General features: G+C 46.3%; 1 protein-coding gene across 6 annotated transcripts in view; it reads left to right on the top strand.

Moving 5' to 3' along the window:
- Positions 1-23,377, top strand: part of LOC137532262 (calcium/calmodulin-dependent protein kinase type 1-like) — a 247,196-nt gene that overhangs the window by 59,341 nt on the left and 164,478 nt on the right. For all 6 annotated transcript variants that reach the window (XM_068252574.1, XM_068252576.1, XM_068252577.1 and 3 more), the window contains one exon: positions 5,221-5,359. In XM_068252574.1, coding sequence (XP_068108675.1) covers positions 5,274-5,359 — 86 coding nt within the window. In that variant the 5' untranslated portion in view covers positions 5,221-5,273. The remainder of the gene's footprint in view (positions 1-5,220; positions 5,360-23,377) is intronic.

The following is a 23,377-nucleotide window of genomic DNA, read 5'->3' as shown; positions in this document are numbered from 1 at the left end:
TGTACTGGGAGCACCTATGGCTGACTAACCTGTACTGGGGGCACCTATGGCTGGCTAACCTGTACTGGGGGCACCTATGGCTGGCTAACCTGTACTGGGGGCGCTTATGGCTGGCTAACCTGTACTGGGGGCACTTATGACTGGCTAATCTGTACTGGGGGCACCTATGGCTGGCTAACCTGTACTGGGGGCACCTATGGCTGGCTAACCTGTACCGGGGGCACCTATGGCTGGCTAACCTGTACTGGGGGCACCTATGGCTGGCTAACCTGTACTGGGGGCACCTATGGCTGGCTAACCTGTACTGGGGGCACCTATGGCTGGCTAACCTGTACTGGGGGCACCTATGGCTGGCTAACCTGTACTGGGGGCACTTATGGCTGGCTAACCTGTACTGGGGGCACCTATGGCTGGCTAACCTGTACTGGGAGCACCTATGGCTGGCTAACCTGTACTGGGAGCACCTATGGCTGGCTAACCTGTACTGGGAGCACCTATGGCTGGCTAACCTGTACTGGGGGCACCTATGGCTGGCTAACCTGTACTGGGGGCACCTATGGCTGGCTAACCTGTACTGGGGGCACTTATGGCTGGCTAACCTGTACTGGGGGCACTTATGGCTGGCTAACTTGTACTGGGGGCACTTATGGCTGGCTAACCTGTACTGGGGGCACCTATGGTTGGCTAACCTGTACTGGGGCACCAGCAAAGGGCTCCTGACTTTGGCTGCTTTAGCAGCTCGTGTTCTATGGTAGTGATTAGATTGTGAGTCCCTCTGAGGGGCAGTTAGTGACAATACAATATGCTCTGTACAGCGCTGCGTAAGATGTCAGCGCTATATAAATACTAAATAATAGTAGTTTAAAATGTATTGAAAGCACGCTGAAAACATCCATAAAAGATACATACTATATGTCCTAATCTAGAGTTGTCTGAAAGTAAATCATTTAACACCGGACTTGACTTGCAAACAGTTTCAACTTGAAAACAATCTCCTTGAACGGAACCTGTTTTTAAGTAGGGGAACCGCCTGTAGCAAAAAACAAAAAGTGGGAGGCCTAGATAAATGAGAAGTTCAGAATCCTATACAATCAGGACATCCAGCAATACTAATAGAGTATATATACATACATACATACATACATACATACATACATACATACATACATACATACATACATACATACATACATACATACATAGTAGTTGATGTATGTGTAGAGACATCACCAATACTGGTACATGTTCATAAGATAAGGTATAGCGGAACAAAAACGCTAGGAGGAGTTCTCTGCCCTTGCAAGCTTACAATCTAGAGCAGGGGTGTCAAACTCAAATACAGAGTGGGCCAACATTGTACACTGGGACCTGGTCGCGGGTCAACCTTAATGTCTACTGGCCACCTTCCTCCCTTATAAAGTTCTCTGGTGTCTAGAGGTCCTCCCTCCCCTATACAGTTCCCTAGTGTTGAGTGCTTTCCCCCTACCTCTCCATATGGCTTCCCTGGTGTTCTAGGGCTTCACCTCTGATTATAGCTTCCCCGGTGGTCCAGAGTGGGCCATACATAATGCAAAGTGAGGAAACCACTTGAGGGCCAAATTTAATGGCTCTGAGGGCCAAATTTGTTCCGCGGGCCGGAGTTTGACATGTATGATCTAGAGGGTAGTAGAGTGGAGAGACTAGAGGAGGAGACAAAGGTTAGCAGATGAGACGGTGAGCTTCCAATGCTACCTATAATAAATTGTCATCTCAAAAGGTGTGCTAAAGGACCACTATCACGAAAAAATTGTAAAATTGAAAATACATGTAAACCTATACAAATAAGAAGTATGTTTCTGAAATGAGCCATAAATATCTTCTTTTCCTATGTTGCTGTCGCTTACAGTAGGTAGTAGAAATCTGACAGAACCAACAGGTTTTGGACTAGCTCATCTCCTCATGGGGATTCTTGGGGTTTTGTTTAGTTTCAAAAGCATTTAGTGAATGGCAGTAGCTCTGTCCAACTGACAAAACAAACGGTGCAGGAAGCCTGGACAGCATCATTGTATAAATCCTTCTCGGGAAATGTCTTTATAAGGAATAAAAGCTTTGCTGAGAATCCCCCATGAGAAGATGGGCTAGTCCAAAACCTTTCGGTTCTATCAGATTTCTTCTACCTACTGTAATTGATGGCAGCACAGGAGAAAAGTAATGCCTCATTTTACTCTGGGGAAAAAAGGTACTGGTACTTGTTGTTTTTGTATTTGTTTACATGTATTTTAAATTTTTACAATTTTCGCAATAGTGGTTTTTTAAAGGGATCCTGAAGTGAGTTATATGGAGGCTGTCCTATGTATTTCCTTTTAAACATTGGCAGTTGCCTGGCTGTCCTGCAGATTCGAACCCTGGCTAGGGTCAGTACCTATTCAGTAAGAAGTCCTTGGGCAAGACTACCCAACTCTGCAGGGTGATCCCTTGCGTGTGCCCTTATTGGCGCCAACTCTCAGGCACTTTGAGTCCAACAGGAGAGAAGCGCTATACAAATGTTAGGATTATTATTCTATTTCATGCATCAGTAGTATCTGAGCCACAGCCCTGAAACAAGCGTGTATCATATCCAGTCAGACCTTTGTCCAAACACCTGATCTCCATGCTTGTTTAGGGTCTCTGGCTAAAAGTATGAGACACCGGATCAGATGGACTGTCAGGCAAACTGGTATTGTTTAAAAAGGAAATAACTATGGCAGCCTCCATATCCCTCTAAACTCGGGTTTCCTTTTAAGAGTTTCCAGGCTTGGCACATAATGGACAGGCCGTGGGAGAGGGTTCTAAAGGAGAGGCGATGCTTGTGAAAAGTCCTGGATGTGGGAATGACAGGAGGTGACCAAGCTAGAGGACAGGTGGGTCTCCTGGGAGGAGCGATGGTTCCAGGAGGGGGTGATATCTGAGGATTAATGAGGAAATGTATGGAGGGGACCACTTATGTAAATCTCTGTAGGACAAGGTGAGGAGTTTGAATTGAATTTATCCAGTAAGATGCACCCATTGAGGAACACACATGCCACTGTATGTACTGTCTGTTGTACGGCGCCATGGAAGATGCTGGCGCTATAAGTCTATACTAATAACCTACGCATGCTGAGACTGTATATGCAGATAGAGGCGCCAAAAGAATAACCTTTATTAAAAATGTTCAAATGAGAGGAGGCAGAGGTGGACTTGCCTCCTCCAAGCAGACACACACAGAGACTGTTGTATATATTCAAAACAAGGGTTTATTGGTATACTCCAAAAAATGCAAGTGCAACGCGTTTCACAGGCATCTCCTGCTTCATCAGGCAAATAAAAATGCACTGCGGGACAGAAAGGCTGGCTCATTACGACATATATGGTACAAGGAAGTATTATATTATAAATGGTTTTGACAGTATCATAAATTAATAAATTAACCCTCCCCCCCCCCCCCCCTCCACTCTTTAGGTGTCTGCTTTGGGGAGGCAAGTCCACCTCTGCCTCCTCTCATTTTAACATTTTTAGTAAATTCTATTCTTTTGGCGCCTCTGTCTGCATATACAGTTCCTGAGTCCACCTTTTGGTGGAGGGGTGTTACCCCGTATTTCCTATGTACAGAGAACGACTTCTTAATCCTGAGTGGGGACAAGTCTAATCTCCCCACCTGCTGATTAAAGGGGAATTGAAGAGAGAGGTATATGGAGGCTGCCATGTTTATTTTCTTTTAACCACCCTGCCGTTCTAATTATTTGCTGCGCACGGCAGGGAGGGTGTTTTTTTTTGCATTTTTTTTTTTTAGCATGTAGCTAGCTGCATGCTTCCCCCCTCCCTGCGGCGTCCCCCCCGTATGCGCCGATCGCCGCCGGCGCATATGCCCATCCAGAAATCCCGTTCTGAACGGGATTTCCATGAGGGCTTCCCCCGTCGCCATGGCGATGGGCGCAATGACGTCATCGACGTCAGAGGGAGTCCCGATCCACCCCTCAGCGCTGCCTGGCACTGATTGGCCAGGCAGCGCACTGGTCTCGGGGGGGGGGGGGGGGCACGGGGGGGGCACCCTCTGATGCGGCAGGGAGCGGCGGCAATCGTAAGTGACACGCAGCTAGCAAAGTGCTAGCTGCGTGTATAAAAAAAAATTTATGCAAATCGGCCCAGCAGGGCCTGAGGAATCCTCCTCGGCAGGTTACCCCGAGCTGAGCTCGGGATAACCGGCAAGGAGGTTAAAGGATACTGCAGCCCACAGGCTGCGGAGAGATAAAACCTGCAATGTGTAGAGAAAGAAAAGGACATACTCACTGCTCGTCAGCCACAGCTCCCGGTACTGGCCGACTCTCCTGACCTCTGACCCGGACATACTGCGCCGCGCATGCTAGCTTTATAGTGGAGCCGCTGGAGCGCACACGCAGGAGGCGGGGGAGTGTCCGTACTTCTAACGTCATGATGCGACGCCAGAAGCGAAGATTACAGGACATACTGCGAATGCGCGGCGCAGTATGTCCGGGTCAGGAGAGTCAGCCAGTACCGGGAGCTGTGGCTGACGAGCGGGACCCAACGGCAGGGAGCGAGGGGAGCGGTGAGTATGTCCTTTTCTTTCTCTACACATTGCAGGTTTTATCTCTCCGCAGCCTGTGGGCTGCAGTATCTTTTAAGCAATACCAGTTGCCTGGCAGCCCTGCTGATCCTCAGCCTCTAATACTATTAGCCATAGCCCCTGAACAAGCATGCAGCAGATCAGGTGTTTTAGACTTTAAAGTCAGATCTGACAAGACTAGCTGCATGCTTGTTTCTGGTGTTATTCAGATACTACTGCAGAGAAATAGACCAGCAGGGCTGCCAGGCAACTGGTATTGATTAAAAAGAAATAAATATGGCAGCCTCCATATACCTCTTCAGTTCCCCTTTAAGTGGTTACCTGGATGGTAACCCTTGTTTGTAAGTATATCTGCATACTTACTTTACATATCTATTCTACAAGTACATACTACAGTATATTGGGCTCTCAGTGTCTCCATCGTTACGCATGCTGAGTCTCTGTTCTAGGAATGTTTGTCATTAGCTGAAATAGAACATTTCTGGATTTTTTTTTACAGTCTTCATAATGGGGAATGACTGGCAAGCATAACAATATGTTTAAAGCAGCCCAGCACATTCCTTGGTCTGAAGACTGTTCTGTGACGTCGCCGTTCCTTGGTCAGCCGTCTGATTGGACATGTTCTTCTTCTCTTGCAGATTTGGCGGAGCCCTTGTGTCAGCCACTGAGGGGTTAAGCGATCGGTCTCAGGATGCCTCTGGAAGAGGACGGGCCCAGCTGGAAGAATAGGGCAGAGGACATACGAGACATCTATGAGTTCCGGGACGTGCTGGGAACGTGAGTGTCTCCAGGGGGCAGCGTGGGGTGCTGCGTTACTACCACAGAAAAATCCATTCTTTTTCTAATCATTGTCAAGGGTTTCCAGGATGAACTTTGAATTATTAATCATGCAGAACTATTTAAAGTAAACGTGTGACCAATGCAACACAAGGATCTATACTTACCTGAGGCCTTCTCCAATCCGTGGGCTCCCTCAGTGTTCTTCCAGTCCCTTCTGTTCTCCTGCAGTCAGCTCCAGTAATAGGGTACTACTGAGCAGGGCCGAGGCAGAGGCGAGAGAGGCTCCAGCCTCAGGGCGCAGTGTAGGAGGGGGCGCACAACTCATTCAGCTATCAATCCCCTATTGTGTTTGAAGCAGAGAGAATAAAGAAAAGGGGATACATGGCAGTGACTGCAGGCTAGATAACTAGAGATTAAGGTGTTGGGGCCCTGGGGCGCCTCTTAGTCTAATAGCAATCAGTGTGTGACGGCTGGGGTGGGACGGATGGTGGGGCGCACTTTGGTGTCTCAGCCTTGGGTGCTGGAGGCCCTTATCCTGGCTCTGCTACTGCGCACAGGGATGGATCTGGGGGGGGGGGGGGGGGGGGGGGCAAGCGGGTATCTTGCCCCAGGCGCAGTTTGTTGAATTCTTAAGGCGGAAAAATGAATGGCAGTTTAGGCGCCAATCCCTGACCTTGCCCCAGGCGCAACTTGGTCTTGATCCGTCCCTGACTGCGCATGCACAGCCATGGCCTCACACCTCCCTGGTTGCGTTTCAGTTGCCAGGAGCATCCTCAACAGTTAGTCACGACTTGTAACTGCTCAGGATCAGAACATTCCCAGTCATAGGAGCGGGACCAAGGATGCATAGTAGTCCCTGGCTGAGTTGGGTACTTTACCGGAACTGACTGCGGGAGAAAGGAGGGGACCCTTCAGGCACCTATGGAGTACAGGGGGCTGGAGATAAGGCCAAGGTAAGTATAAATGCTTATATTTCATTTGGTCTTCAGGTACACTTTTTTAAAAGTGAAGTTTTAACTTGGTTTCACTTTTAAAGCAAACGCGGAAAGGTTTAGGCTGCTTTCACAGTGGGACGTTACAGGCGCACGTTAGAGCAGCCTGTAACGCAGCCCCACCGCACAGTAATGAAAAATCAATGTGCTGTTCACAGTGCACACGTTGCGTTAGGGTATAACGCTGCACGTTTAATGAAAGTGCAGCATGCTGTGCGTTCTACTCGTACTTTGCTGCGTGACACTGCTTGCACATGCTCAGTAATGTCGTTTTTAAAAAAAAAAAAATTTTTTTTTTTTTTTGACACATGCGCTGTTTTCATTGTATTTACTATTGAGATTGTGATTATATATAGCTGAGATGGCTCTGTGTCCTCCGCCGGCCCTATGCTGTGATATTCAGTGCAGGAGAAGAGAGTCCGCTATTGTGACTTGCCACATGGCTAATATTCACTGCACTGTGCTGACGTAACGTGTTTACTTCCTGGAGCGGCCGCTTTATGCGACAATTGGCTGGCGGGACCACGTGATGCGGAGTGTTCCGATCACGTGGTCTCCACAGTCTTTTGACGCATGCGTTGTTTTTGTTCTATCAGTATAGAATGAAAAAGGCGCACCAAGAGCCGCATAACGCGGCTCAATCTGACGTCCAACTTTAACACCACCATGCGTTGCGTTAGAGGCACGTTATGCGACCTTATGGTTGCGGCGACAATTGTAGCCCGTGAGTATGGGCCATTAGGGAGGAGCTGTGAGGAGGGAGGAGCAGCCAGTCTTTTTTTTTTTTTTTTTTTTTTATTTATTTATTTTAGCTGCAGCATTTGTTTGGTTCCGTTCTGAGCTACACGCCCATATTATGGAGCGTTTGTACTGCAGTCAATATGACTGTTATTATGCTAGTTGTTCAGCTGTTCTCTGTGTTCTGATATAACCCACGTCAGGCTTGCATATTTTTAACCAGCTGACAGCAGACCAGAATTATCCCCGGCTGGGTTTGCTGGAGCAATCTTGTACTGCAGTGTGTTCCAGTTCTGCCCAGCCCTGGAAAAAAAAGCGTTAGTAATGCTACTTAGAGGTACAAACTAACCAGCAAGCTCATGGTGAACCAGAACTCATTGGAGTGTGTGAGGGGCTACAATGGTCCTAAACAGCCCCCTTACTAAAATACTAAGAAAAACAAAAGTTTGCTTTCTTAAAACAGAAAGAATTTGCGATAATTCAGGTTGGAGTGAGCTTGAGATGTCTCCCAGAGCAACACTGCTGAATATATGCAAATTAACCATTGTTACCCTTAAGCTGAGTACACACGTACGATAACGATCGGTCGAAAACGAACGATAACGACAATCGGACCGATAATCGAGCGTTCCAAATTTTCCAACGATCGTTTTTTTGGACGATAACGACCGTTATCGTTCAATCTGACCGATCCAACCCGGCGGATTTTTTCGAAAGATAATCGTTCAATTGTTGCAGTGTGTACAAAGATCGTCCGATAATGATTATCTGTGGAGTAGTACGCATGTTCTTATTGCCTGTCATAACGTCACTTCCGTTTGCGCACGCATTTTTTTTATCGTTCGTCGTTCAGTATTTTATACTTATATTGTTCCCGTGTGTACACAATCGTTCATTGCGAACGATCTTTTCGATCTAATTTGAATATCGTGTAAACGTCACGAATCGTTCGTAACGAACGATCTTTATCGGACGTGGATACGAACCTTTAGAAGCTAAACACACCTCCAGAACCGGTGGAATGCAGTGATTAATTTGCATATATTCAGCAGTGTTGCTTTGGGAGACATCTCAAGCTCACTCCAACCTGAATTATCGCAAATTCTTTCTTTCTGTTTTTTAGGAAAGCTAACTTTTGTTTTTCTAATGCTACTTAGTGTCTGTTAGTGTCTACGTCCATTACAGGATCGTCGTGGCATGCAGAGGGTTTAACGCGGATTAATCTGCGCTGCAGTCGGGAACCTGAGAACAAAGTTGTCTGTATTTGTTGGCCGAGGTCTTTGTGACTTATTGTGCCATCTCCAGACTGGGCCCGAGTATTATATGGATCAATCAGATGACTTGAAAAATGTAGTGTTATCCAACATATGCCTAAAAGCAACACAGGACCTGTAGTAAGGTGTGCGCACTAAATGCTGTGTGCATGCAGATTCCAGGCAGGCAGGCAAATGGATAAAATGCAGATGAAGTGGTTTTGAAAAATAAACCGCTTAAAAGGAATCCCTAAACTGAGAAGGATATGAATTTTTCCTTTTAATAATCATACCATTTCCTGGCTCTCCTGCTGATCCTGTGTCTTTAATACTTTTAGCCACAGCCCCTCAACAAGCGTGCAGATCAAGTGCTCTGACTGAAGTCAGACTGAATTAGCTGCATGCTTGTTTCAGGTGTGTGTGATTCAGCCACTACTGCAGCGAAAGATCAGCAGGTCTGACAAGCAACTGGTATTGTTTAAAAGGAAACATCCATATCCCTCTCAGTTAAGGTCCCCTTTAATTGTAGCAACACGGTGATGTAGTGGGCAGCACACTCGCATTGCAGCGCTGGGTCCTTGGTTCAAATCCCAGCCAGGGCACTATCTGCATGTAGTTTGTATGTTCTCCCCGTCTCTGTGTGGGGTTCCTCCAGGCATTCAAGTTTCCTCCCACATCTAAATAAAACATACAGATAATTACTTGGCTTCCAATTAAAAATGGCCCTAGACTTCAATACATGCACTACACGATATAGACCTATGACTACAATAGGGATTAGATTGAGAGCTGCTCTGCGAGGGACAGACGAGACAATATACTCTCTAAATCGCTGCGGAAGATGTCGGTGCTATATAAATAATATTAATATATCACTGCAATTAGTGATAAGTTATCAGATTATTACCGCTTTAACTTGGTCATAGTAACAAAAGGAAAAAATTAATAGAATAGGATATTATGAAAATATATTCTGAGAAAGGTTTCACTGTGAAAATTACCGTATATACTCCAATACAAGTCGACCTCGTGTATAACTCTACTCCAATATTCAACCCTCTTCAGCTGGAATTTTTTATTGACTCAAGTATAAAGCTACGTACACACATGCGACAACGATCGTTCGTTGAGAACGTCGAACGAACGTTTAATTGATGAAAGAACGACCTAAGTAAAGTTAGTTTTAAAATGTGTGTAACGATCTGATCGTTAGAACGAACGTTACATCACGTAAAGCAACTATTGCGCTTGCGCAAAAAAATGAGAAGTTTCATGGCGAAATATCGAAATGCGCATGTCAAGCCTAGTACGAGCGACCGTTTCCAACGATGTACTACTTTTGCAAATGATCGTCATTGGGAAAAATCCGCCAAGCTAGATCGTTCGTTTTTAACGATCTAGCTCGTCCGTCATTAGACTTAATGATCGTTGGTTGCTTTTTTTTTAACGATCGTCGTTTGAAACGATCGGGAAACGATCGTTTCAAACGACTATGGTCGCATGTGTGTACGCACCTTTAGTCTACCCAGCAAAGTTAATAGTTGCACTTGGGGCTCAGGAGGGGTTAATGACTGCCCTGCATACAGTATTGCAGCCATTAACCCCTCCAGTCCCTTAAGTGCAGCCAGTACCTCCTCCAGGCCCCCAAGTGCTGCAATTATTCACTCCCTTTTATGCAGCCCGGTATTCCCCAGCCCCTTTCCTTGTTAATTGTTGTGGCCAGGACATTCAGACCTGTGACACTTTGAGGAAAGGAAATGGCAAGAAAACACTGTCAAAGTACCACTGGGTAAATTGCTGCAAATGGGAATGTCACTATTAGTACACACATTACTCAGTGTGCTCAGTGTTACCCGTGCCTTGTGCATAAATCGACCCCTATACTTTTATGAAGTGAATCAGACCTACATTTCTAGTACTTGAGTATATACGGTAATGTTCTAATTTTTATTTTTATTCTAATTCTGTCCAATCCATTTATGATTTTAAAATGTGCCCAAGGCGAAAAAAACCCCAAACCTTATGCTGATCTTCCCATGGCCTCCTGGCCCTCACCCTTGCTGCGACAAGCACTTGTCGTAAATGTGATAGTGACTGCTTTCCTCTCCATGCACTGCGCCTGCCAGAGTAGGGTTGTGCCTGTTGAGTAAGCCAGAGCCCTACTGCGCTGGTGCAACCATACTCACACGGGCACAGTGTGGCTGCGGTCATCATCCAGAGAGTCCTGGGCAGCAGCAGTAGTGGTGAGGACACTCTCTACCTTGGTAAGAAGATTTTGTTTTCTTTTTTTGTTTATTGTTCAAACCTAAAACATTTAAGAAATGATCGCTTTGGCCGTTAGTTTGATGACTGTACAGGTATCTCTCGTCTTCTGCACCTGTCAAAGCGGTACGGAATTGCTTTGTCCCCAAGTGCGCCCAGGCCGCATTTTGTTTCCACAGTCCTCCGCAGGGCCGTTCCAGCGCTGTCTCCTTCACAAAATCCTCAAGGGTTTAACGTCTCGTGCATGCACAGTAACACAGACCCAAGCAAGCTCTGCTTTCTCTGATGAAGCCCGAGCAGGTCTGTGCTAATGCGCAGGGGCAGCGTAGGCGCACTTCAAGGGTCTCGGTGCTGGAAGGGCCTGGTGAAGAAGGATGGGGGAGACCCCTTGAGGATCCCGAGGCTTCCCTCTTCCGAGGTATTTTTTTTGCATGTGTGTGTGTTTTATCATCACAAGTTTACTTTAAGTACCTGTTGCACTGTTGGGGGTAACCAAGAACTGAGTTGAGAAACCGAGCTGTAGTCCATAATTACTAGGTAATTCCCGGTGGTGTTGATCCAGGGATTTTATCTGAATGCTATCAGGAGTTGGGAAGATTTTATTTATTTATTTATTTATTTATTTATTTCCCTTTTTGGGTCTAATTGGACCATGCCTTGTAAGGGCTTTTCGCCTTCCTCTGGATCAACAGGGATATGTGAGGCTGTAGGCTAGTGTTGTACCTTATTTTCTGGTTGAACTTGATGGACATGTGTTTTTTGTTGTTGTTGTTGTGTTTTTTTTCCCCAACCCAAATAACTACGTAACTATTTAATTTCTGGTTGAACTTTCAATGGACATATGTTTTTTTCAACCCAAATAACTATGTAACCACTGGCCATCAATGAGTAGAAGGCACCACTCAGTTTTCCATCTGCCTTATGACTTCTAGTTATCTAGTTAACTTCTAGGTTTAAGTTCTGTTCTCCAATAGCCCTGAATTGTCTGTAGCTCAGGAGAGCGTTGATGAAGGACTCTGGTGCTCTGACTGTGATAGTGGAGATGAGAGACGGCAATATTTTCTAGGGAACTGGCCTGATGAGAAGGACTGTGTTGTACTCTGTGAAGTGCTGCGTCATCCTGTTATGTAAATATGGGAAATAAAAGGACAAATAAAGCTGTCCCGGCCGCATGTTTGGAGAAAAGAAGTGTTTCCAGTGCTGGAGGCAGGAGGACGCGAGATTCCAGGGATACGGCAGTCATCGCTTCCTCTATGCCGGGACTGCAGCTGTTTCCAGAATGTGGAAACTTGGAAAGAACGCACTATTTTTTTTTTTTTTTCCAGACAACTTTCTTCATCTTGATGGGCAGCTGAATGGATTACTGTAAACCTAGAAAAAGTTTTCTTTAAGTAGGGTCTTTTCTTCATGGAAAGGTGTGTTTTCTCTTTTTTTTTTTTTTTTTTTTTTTTTTTTCGTTTTTTGTTGTTTTTTCTTTTGTGTGCGCTTACAGGTTTTTTTTTTTTTTTTTTTTTTTTTGTTGAATTGTGCATGCTTCGTAAAGAGTCTCTTAAAGGAAATGTTATAGCAAACCTAAAATTAAGTGGGTAGGGGAGTAAGGACTAATACCGCTCCTTCGGTTACGCTCAGTCAGCCGCCGTTCTCCTGTAATCTTTTCCCAGTCTTCTCCACAACTCAGACGACTCTCCTGACGTGCATACGCAGCATGTCCTTTCTGCTTCCCCGGGGCCGCACATAATGATGTACAGGTAGTCCTTGGTTAATGAACGAGATGGGGACTGTAGGTTCATTCTTAACCTCAATCTGTTCTTAAAGAGGAACTCCAGTGAAAATAATGTAATACAAAAAAGTTCTTCATTTTTTTTACCATAATTATGTATAAATGATTTAGTCAGTGTTTGCCCATTGTAAAATCTTTTAAATCCCTGATTTATATTCTGACATTTATCACATGGTGACATTTTTACTGCTGGCAAGTGATGTAGCTGCTGTATGCTGTTTTGGCAGTTGGAGACAGCAGTAAACAGCTATTTCCCACAATGCAACAGGGTTCACAGACAGAAAACTGCCAGAAGTACCTCGGTACTCAGAGCTTCTTGTGGGAGGGGTTTCACCACAATATCAGTCATACAGCGCCCCCTGATGGTCTGTTTGTGAAAAGGAACAGATTTCTCATGTAAAATGGGGTATCAGCTACTGATTGGGATAAAGTTCAATTCTTGGTCGGAGTTTCTCTTTAAGTCAGAACATTGTGCCATCTCTATCCCCTGTACCTCCACTGTGCCTCCAGTGTCCCCCTCTGTGTCACCTCTTCCCTTTGTACCTGTTTATACAAGTTTAAAAGCCATTTTTTTCTTAGATTTTTTTTTTTAAATCGATGTTCTCAAAAACAAGTCCATTTTGAAACTTTTTGGGGGGATTGTTGCCATGGAAACAGAGAATCCATGCCGTTCGTATCAGCGGGTCGTTCATAACTCGGGCGTTCGTAAGTTAGGGACTACCTGTACAGGCTGCTATGTCATTACGCGCAGCCAGGGGGAAGCAGAAAGAACATACTGAGCATGTGCGGCGCAGTATGTCTGGAAGATAAGTCAGGAGAGACGCCTGAATTGCGGAGAAGACTGCGAAGGATTATAGGAGAACGGCGGCTGACTGAACGGAAGGAGCGGTAAGTATTGGCTCTTACTCCCCTTCCCCCTACCTACTTCATTTTAGGTTTTCTTTGACATCTAGTATCCTTTAAAGCGGAACTGTAAATTCGATTAACACAAACTGTTTCACTTACCTGGGTCTTCCCTAAGCCCCCAGCAGCCGGCCTATCCTGCACAATCCTCTGTTGTCCCGCAGTGTCCAAGTTTTGTTACCGTCAACCGCAACTGCAGCTGCGCGCCCCGGGCTATGCGTCGCTTTCTTCGCGTTCCAGCCTGCAATAGCATCCTGCGCTAATAGCCCTCGCTATCCTTCTGCTCCATTCCTCCACTGTCCCCTTCCATACACTGCATGCGTGGCCTCCTGCTGGACAGGAGTGGAAGTAAAAATTGCTACTGCGTATGCCCAGACTTCTCCCTGCCACAGGAGCGTGCGTGATCAAGGAGGAGTGACCGGCGCAGCAGATGCTGTGGCTAGTAAATGGCTAAGGAGTCCAGTTTTTGTGGGCAGACAGCTGAGGAACAGAGCAGCATGGAGAGGGACCAGGACTACAGGGGGACTGGAAGAAGCCCCAGGTAAGTAACTGGCCACACTACTTTCCACTTAACACTCCATTTTAAGGTAAAGCTGAAGCCAACGTAAAAAAAAGATGGATACTAACCAAAGGAGAGGAAAGGCTGGATCCCATAGAGCAGGGGTCTCAAACTCAATTTACCTGGGGGGCCGCAGGAGGCAAAGTCAGGATGAGGCTGGGCCGCATAAGGAATTTCACAATCGCGGCGCATCGTCGCCTCTGCCCGCCCCTCTCACTCTTCCTTCACAGAGAGGGGCGGGGAGAGGCGGCGATTGACGTCAGGAGGGGCAGAGCTAAAGCTGAAAGCTCTGCCCCTTCCAGGAAATGCCGGCGGATTGCCCCCTGGGCGATTTGGGGGCTCTGCAGCCCTCGTTTAGCGGCGGGGATGCGGCGGATTACTTGGGAGCACTGAAGCGAACTATAAGGAAGCTTTTGCCGGCGAGGGCCACAAAATATTGTATCGAGGGCCGCAAATGGCCCGCGGGCCGCGAGTTTGAGACCCCTGCCATAGAGCCTTCCTTGTCCTCTCTCTCTGCCATCAGGAGTCCTCGTGAAGGCTTTAGAAGTACTTTTGTGGAAACTGCGGCATTCGTATGGTGTAGGTGACCCAGTGGGAAACCTCAGAGGTAAATTCTGCTAATGCATTTGATTGGACAGCATGCTGTACTTATTTTAGGTTTCGGATAGGTTGTATAACGAATTACGCTCACGCTATTTGGCCAATTACAATGCTTCAAGATGTAGAGGGTGCTGTGATTGGAAAACTGTTCTCTATGGACTTTGCCGCTGGCTCACCTAAACCATGCAAGCTCCAAAATTGCAACCAAACTGCACCTCTGCAGTTTTGGTGGTTGTGTAGAAACTTGTCTGCAGAGTGTAGCAGAGATTCCCTTTAGCTTATTATAACCGATGAAGCAGAGATTGGTGAGCCATGGGCACAGTCACTTTGGTCCCTTCCTGGTCAGCCTGTCCCAATACCTAATGACTAAATGAAGCAATATAGCCAATTAAGGGTTTAGTTCGTTGTGTGTGGGAATGTGAAGGACTCTCAGGACTCTCTAATCCCAGCATTTTCCTAAACTTGTGCTGACACGCAACGACCATTTGCTCTTTGTAGAAATGCCTCAACTAGCTTCTGAAAAAAAAGGTCTCTTCAAAGTCATTGATTTATCAGCATTTTCTTGGGGCAGAGACTTCCTGAGCTGCAGGCTGTGATTTCCTGGAAGCACTCTTGCAGGCTGCGCCACAGCCAAGGAGGAGCACCATCAGCTACAACCAAAGAACCTGCTGTTATCTCCTTCACCTGAGCTGCTTTAAATGGAGCTGTAGTCAAAGTAACATAATTAATACAATAACTTTTTTTTTTATGTGTGTTTGCCCATTGTAAAATATTTCCTCTCCCTGACTCTTTTTTTGAAATGTATAAAAGTTGGCGACATCTCTAATGATGGTTGGTACATTACCTCAGAATGTCATATTAGTGAGTTCTAAAGCCAGTAGAAAAGATCTCTGGTCTTAACCTCCCTGGCGTTCTGGGCGAGCTAGGCTCGTCCAGAGATGCCGGAGGTCACTGCTCAGGCCCCGCTGGGCCGATTTGAACAATTGTTTTTTTTGTTTTGTTTTTTTTTAAACACGCAGCAAGCACTTTGCTTGCTGCGTGCCTTACCCGATCCGCCGCTACCCGCCGCGATACAGGGCCCCCCTAGCCGAGACCCCGTGCACTGCCTGGCCAATCAGTGCCAGGCAGCGCTGAGGGGTGGATCGGGTCTCCCTGTGACGTCACAATGGCGCCGGCGTCGAGGACGTCACGACGTGCGTTGCCATGGCGACGGGGAAGCCCTCAAGGAAATCACGCTCAGAACGGGATTTCCGGACGGGCCATTGCACCGGCGGCGATCGGAGAGTAGGGAGGGACGCCGCAGGGAGGGGGGAAATCATGTAGCTAGCGCTAGGCTAGCTACATGAAAAAAAAATGTGTAAAAAAAGTTCCCAGGGCCGCGGGAATCAGAACGCCAGGCAGGTTAAAGATTGCTCGGGGTGGGGGTAGAATGCCGCCTAAGCCTCAATGGGAGGGTAGGGCTACATACCAGTAAACAGCAATATATAGCTAGAAGTGTTTCTGATGCTGAAACCAGGATTTTTCAGGTATAAGTGGGTATCCAGAATAATATACGGTACTCTTGTTTTCCTCCTACATCTCAAACACCTACAGATAAGTTATTTACCTCCCCTTCAAATTGGCCCTAGGTTACAATAGACATATGACTATGGTAGGGAATAGATTGTGAGCTCCTCTGTGGGATAGTGACATGACTATGTATTCTGTAATGCGCTGCAGAAGATTTCACGCTGTATAAATACTAAGTAATAATTCTCCTATATTTTAGGGTTTCTCTTTAACAGCATGTGACCACGTTTTTTAAACTGGATTCTTAGCTGCAGGGCTCTCCTGTGACGCAGACATCTAGGCACCCTCCATAAAGACGCCATTGGCCACGGTTAGATGTGTATCTGAAGATGAGCTTTAGGCCAGTTTTACGCCTAGCCAAAGTGCTATGCTCCGCCCCCATTGCACCGCAACACCAAAAACTACGTTCATGTGACCCTGCGGTATAGTGTGCCGACAGGATCATATGCATACCGCTGCCCCCTTGCATGCCCTTTGCCACCCCTTGCCCATTGACCTACTCCCAGTTGGACAGGAAGTAAGTCACTGGGGTTCCCCATCGTATTTGCGTCATTCCGCGCATCTGCACCGCCAACAAATTTTACATTTCTGTGCCGCCTATTGACTTACATGCAATCCGTTACTGTGGAGCTCCGAGGGTAACGAGCTGTTGAGTTTGTGGCGGGTCGGCGGCGGATCGGGATCTTCCGGCACAACGCGACGCGATAACTGTACTAGGCCCCATAGACTTTGTTTGCTGTTGCATTACCCTACATGCAGAAAAGGTAACACAGCGCAGTGAAACAGGCCTAGTGTGAAAGGGGCCTTAGTTTGTATTTGCAAGCGTTCTTATTGGTTGCCTGCTAACCCTTGAACGACTAGATTCAGAGCAGCTTTCTAGGTACACGGTAGCCAGACGTTGCTATAGCTTCAGCTTGGGTCCCCTCGCCGCTTGCTGTTTTTTACATCTCCTCCGCTGCTGCTATCTAGTATTCCTCAGTATTCCCCCCAGAGAATCTCGGCCCCTGACAAGAGAGCCTGACCTCCGGTCCTATCGCTTCTATTCCTGGTCACTGCTTCCTTCCTGTGCGCTAACCTCAAAGCTGTGAATCCATCCCACTGCAGATAAAAAGCAGCTCTCGTGTATCTCAGCCAGAACAGCCTGGACGTTCTAGATTTCCATCGGGTCAGGAAACCAAAGGAACCCAGGCCCTAATTATAGGGTGCGGGGCTATCTGGCCCCTTCACCAGATCCTGCAATCTGTAGGCAGGAATATGGAAGAAAAGAGATTGCCAGACAGCCGGGATTACGAGGTGGAGAGAAAAGGGGGGCCGTGCTGAATGCAAAGCATGGGAATAAACACGATAAATATTATCTAGGTCAGCTGTAAGGTTCTGCTGAGGAGATAAAGAAACGTGTTCGTTTTTGCCGTAGCTTCTGTTGTTCTCTAACCCCCCCCCCCTCCTCCCCCCGCCAGTGTACATAGAAGGCCACACTGAGAAACTGGATGTGGCTTTATTAGGTACCCAAGGAACTCCTACCTGGTGGAGGATGAAAATTTGTTTCTGATATTTGGCTCCTCCAACTTCCCAACCCTTTGCGAGCCTCCGTATACCTCTTACTTCAGTTTTTAAAGAAAACCTGAACTGAAAATTAAAAGTCAAAATAAACATACACAAGTCATACATACCTCCCGTGTAGTCTACTCCTCAATCTATTTTTCCTCTCTTGCGTCCTGTTTGTCCACTGTGATCAATGGAATTCTCCATCCTCCATTTTGAAAATGGCTATTACCCCCTAACAGCTTCCTGGTCGGCACACTGTTAAACTGTAACATCGCCCACTTGAGCCATAGGGAAACATGGACACATCAGTTCTCCTCTCAGCTGTAACTGACAGCAACTGATATATAACTGAGAGCAACTGATATATTTCAGTTCTGACAAAATGTTGTCAGAACTGGAAGGGATCATTGTCAGAAGAAAATGGTGAGCTTCTGAGAGGAACTGATGGCAAGGTAACTATGTAATGTTCTTTTGAAGTTACCTTATGTGTTTATTTTAAATAATTTTACTCAGTACAGGTTCTCTTTAATGGAGGCTGCCATATTTATTTCCTTTTAAACAATACCAGTTGCCTGGTTATCCTGCTGATCTTTCTGATCAGTAGTGTTTGAATCACAACACCTGAAATAAGCATGCAGCTAACCCAAACTTTAGTCATCTGATGGGCATGCTTGTTCAGGGTCTATGGATAAAAATATTAGAGGCAGGTAAGCAGCAAGGCTGCCAGGCAATGTGCATTGTTTAAAGGGGAACTGAAGTAAGAGGTATACGGAGGCTGCCATATTTATTTCCTTTTAAGCAATACCAGTTGCCTGGCAGCCCTGCTGATCCTCTGCTTCTAATACTATTAGCCATAGCCCCTGAACAAGCATGCAGCAGATCAGGTGTTTCAGACTTTAAAGTCAGATCTGACAAGACTAGCTGCATGCTTGTTTCTGGTGTTCTTCAGATACTACTGCAGAGAAATAGACCAGCAGGGCTGCCAGGCAACTGGTATTGATTAAAAGGAAATGAATATGGCAGCCTCCGTATACCTCTTACTTCAGTTCCCCTTTAAAAGGAAACTAATATGGCAGCCTCCATATGTCCCTTACGTGGGGTGTTCCCTTTAATACGCTGCCTCTCACCCGCTCTGCTGTGGTCGCTCATTTCTGCTCTTCACCCGTCGATAAAGGAAGCAATTCCGAAACGCGGACACTGTTTGTTATACTGATTTATGCTCACTACCGAATTGGGACTCTGTTCCTGGACTTTCCATTATAGGGGACTTTGTTCTCCTAGAGACTCACTCTGGTTAAGATGCAATATTGGCTCATGATTCATGAATAGCCCTTATTTCTTGGACTGTGTCCTTATGAACTGATGTTACTGCACAAGCATCTTTCCAGTCAATTGTGGGCATTTTTATGCATTGTAGTTTATGTACTGTCATTTTGTATGCTATCTTTTACTGGTACTGAGAGCTCAGACCAGCATATGTTAGTACTATTGTAAAAATACACTTTTCTAAGCATTTGAATTGGCTTGGTGTGCGTGTCTCCTTGTTTATCAATTGGTTATCATGTTTTGACACAGCACCCCGATTGTATTGCGATATATATGCATATTTTGTGACCATAGGTGTGCAATACCTAATTTGTTTTTTATGGATTGTGTTCCCTTTAATACCCCTTCATTCCCTGTGGCAAAATTCCTGCTCTGCTGTGGCTAACCCATATCCCTTAGACCCTGAACAAGCATGCAGATCAGATGTTTGACTGGATTAGCAGCATGCTTGTTTAAGGTGTGCGATTCAGACTCTACAGATACATGAAAGATCAGCTGGACTGCCAGGCAACTGGTATTGTTTAGAGTGGACCTGAACTCTTGCACAGGATGGAACAAAAACCTAGAGAAATGCACCCTGTATGTATTTAGAGAGTTTAACCTGTCTAAGGCCCAGTGCACACCAAAACCGCTAGCAGATCCGCAATACGCTAGCGGTTTTGGGAGCTGATTTCAGAGCGATTCTAGGTATGTTAAGGGCCCATTCACACCTGAGCGGGAATCGCACGATTCCCGCTCACAGCAAACCGCTAGCGGTTCTGCAAGAACCGCTACACAATGTAGCGAGTGGCAGTGTTCTCACTGCCGCGGTTGCGGTTAGCGATAACCGCAAACGCGCTGCATGCAGCGGTTTGCCGGCGACGAGTGTTCCACGATTTGAGATCGTGATTAGCGTGCATAGCACGCTAATCGCAAGCGCTCCAAACCCGCCGCAGTGTCCAGTGATTTTTCCGCGCTGATCGCGGGAAAATCACTCCCGCAGAACGCCGGCGGTAATCGCCGGCGTTCTGCGGTTTTAAGTGTGAACGGGCCCCTTAGAGAGGTTTTCTAAACATACCTAGCGGTTTTGCGCGCGTTTTTGTGTAGCAGATTACACATATTGTTACAGTAAAAGCTGTTACTGAGCAGCTACTGTAACAAAAATGCCTGGCAAACCGCTCTGAACTAGCGTTTTTCAGAGCGGTTTGCGTTTTTCCTATACTTTGAGGACGAAACTCTTCCGAAAACCGCAAACGCGCAGCAGGAGGCGCGTTTGCGGCTTGGCAAAAACCGCAAACCGCCGGTGTGCACCATCCCATTGCAATACATTAGACAAGCGTTTTTAAAGGCGGATGCGGCCGGCGGATCGCTCCAAAAACCGCTCGGTGTGCACTGGGCCTAATTCCCCCTCATCTGTGACTAATCACAACTGTAATTTGATCTCTCAGCTGTGTCAGCTGGCTGCCTCGGCAGAGCAGCTAGTTTGTAAACACAGGATGTTAACCCTATGTCTGCTTCCATGAAAGCAGGAAGTAGACACACTACAGATTTATTGAAGGATTTATATCAGCTGTTACAAAAATTGTTTTCCTTTTTAAAGGTTACTATGCTGTTGCTTATCTTAGAGCAGAGAGAAAGTTCTGAGTTCAGATCCGCTTTATAAGGTAATAAATATGTCGGCCTCCATAACCCTCTCAGTTCAGGTGTGCTGTAATGGAATTCAGTATCGGGGATCACAATCTCCACAAAAGCCCATGTTCAGCGTTCCTGGAGGGAGCGGTTTAGTGTTGCACAAGGCAGCCTCTGCATACTTGTATGCCCCGCTCTGCGTCTCTCTTGCGAGTATTGCTGATGCATGTTTCCATGCGTACGTTAAAAAGGGGCGCTGGGAAAAAAGGGCGCCGGGTTTTTAACGATAAGCATGGATAACGTTTAAAAATGTATTGTACTGTATTTCGTTTAAAATTAATGTTTTATAAAGTTATAAATCATTAAATAATGTGCATTAAATCGGCAATTGTAAAAACGTTAATCTTTCGTTTAAATAGTGAAACGTATAATAACGTTTAAAAAAAAAAATTACTAAGTAACCCTCCCTGTACCTACACCTAACCCCTAGACCCCCCTGTTGATGCCTAAACCTAAGACCCCCCCTGTTGGTGCCTAAGTAACCCTCCCTGTACCTACCCCTAACCCCTAGACCCCCCTGTTAGTGCCTAAACCTAAGACCCCCCTGTTGGTGCCTAAACCTAAGACCCCCCTGTTGGTGCCTAAACCTAAGACCCCCTGTTGGTGCCTAAACCTAAGACCCCCCTGTTGGTGCCTAAACCTAAGACCCCCCTGTTGGTGCCTAAACCTAAGACCCCCCTGTTGTTTTTTTCGTTTAAAAATAATGTAGTAAAAAAAATGTACTGTTTTTCGTTTAAAAATAATGTTTGAAAAAAAATATTGTACTGTTTTTCGTTTAAAAATAATATTTAAAAATGTATAAATCATTAAATAATGTGTAATCATGAGAAGCAGTAATAAAACATTAAGTCTCCGGGCGCCGCTTTTAAAACGTTATTTTTCTCCGGCGCCCTTTTTTCCTATCGGGCGCCCATTAAACGATATTTATTATAGGAGTGAATGGCGGCGCCCGATTTGTCCACTAGCCTCAGGCGCCCGAATTTACTGTTACCTGTTTCCATTCCGTATTGCATGTGGCACGCTCGCACATGAGTGGCTGTGCCAGCAGGGCCTGGGCATGCTGCGCCAGCCTGTATGGAGCTCGCTGGGAACTTTCTCTGCTCTAAGTAATTGTCATTAATTCAATGAAACGGATCTGGCCGGCTTGGTTACATAACTGCTGTGCTGCGGCCAGCCGCTTCCCACCGCTCGGCACAAGCCCTGGAAATAATGCCGTAATATCGCAGTCCAGCCTGAGTCACGGCTCTGTCTTGCATGCGGCTAGTGGGTGGACATTAACCCCTGGCACGCAAGGTAACTGCTGAAGAGTCCTACTTCAAGGATAGCTTTCAAGGAAGCGTGAATAAAGTCAAATGCGGTGACTGCTGTCTGGATTCCACATTTAAAGGCAGCCTGAACTGAGAGGGATATGGAGGCTGCCATGCCATATGGATTTCCTTTTTAAAGCTAATGGGAATTAATTTTAAAAAAAAAATTAAGTTTTTTTTTTTCTTTAGAACTATAGGACCCAGAGTAAGTATCTGAATCCTTTTTTTTTTTTTTTTTTTTTTTTTTTTATGCGGTTCCCGCTCACTTTAAACAATGCAGATTCCCTTAATTGCTGATCCTCTGACTTTAAAGGGGAACTGAAGTGTGAGGTATATGGAGGCTGCCATATTTATTTCCTTTTAATCAATACCAGTTGTTTTTTTGGGGGATGTGAGGAAAGTGGAGTGCCCGGAGAAAACCCACAAAGACACAGAGAGAACATACAAACTCCATGCAGATAGTGCCCTGGCTGTGAATTGAACCAGGCAAGGCGAGAGTGCTAACCAATATGCCCCCATTCTGAAGTTTGACTGCATTTGCCACATGCTTGTTGATGTGATTCAGACACTACTGCAGCCAGAACGACCAGCAGGGCTGCCAGGCAACTGATATTGGTTAAAAGGAAATAAACATGGCAGCCTCTATATGCTTCCCACTTCAGGTTCCCTGTGGGCTAGCGACTTGTCTGTACTCCCTTGGCTCTGTGATGTCACCCAAGGGATTCGGTCCCAATCCCGACAGTGCGACATGCCTCCTACATGGTTAAGTGGTTTAAAGCAAATCTGAAGTGACAGTGAAAGAAAAAGTTGGATACTCCATTTTTGGGAGGGAAGTACCCCTTGTGCTGGCTTTGGAAACGCTGGAGTCCCTGAGTTCCTCCAAAGATGAGCGGGTTTGTACTGCTGATGCAAGAGTCCAGGCTTGCACATGCACAGAATGGATGCATCCACCTTCGGAATACTTGGAGGCGCAAGTACTTTCCCGGAGTCCCAAGGGCACGTAACTTTAACAGGGAACAGCGGTGGAACACCAGGGGGGAGGGAGGACGAAGCAGGTGGTTTGGGCACTTTGCACCAACACTAGGCGCTGCCATAGCAGTAATATTATACTATGCCGGTGCGAAAGGTGCCAATCGGGGTTCCGGAGATCTCCGGACCACAAATGACTCCTCCCTCCAAGTTGCTTCGACTTGGAGGGGGTATAGTATTTAACACGGCCGGGGATTTGTGCGGCAGCAGGGGGGCCATCATTCGGTTTGCCCTGCACCCAGCTTACCGGCGCTGCACTAATATGTACTGATTACAACAAAGAAGAAATGTGTGCATCATCAACCAAGTTAAAACCTGATAAATCTGGCTTTGCAAATTTGGCCTAATTGGCTTATCGCGAGACATTGCTCATGCAAATATGCATTTGCTTTCGCATGCCAAACTATGCAGGGTCTAAAGCTAACACTGTTAGCACTATCCAGGAGTGCCACAGGGAGGCTTCCCAATGCCCCCATTACAACTG

Source organism: Hyperolius riggenbachi, chromosome 9, assembly GCF_040937935.1.
Source record: "Hyperolius riggenbachi isolate aHypRig1 chromosome 9, aHypRig1.pri, whole genome shotgun sequence".
Classification (NCBI taxonomy): Eukaryota; Metazoa; Chordata; class Amphibia; order Anura; family Hyperoliidae; genus Hyperolius; species Hyperolius riggenbachi.
This window is presented reverse-complemented; position numbering and strand designations above follow the sequence as displayed.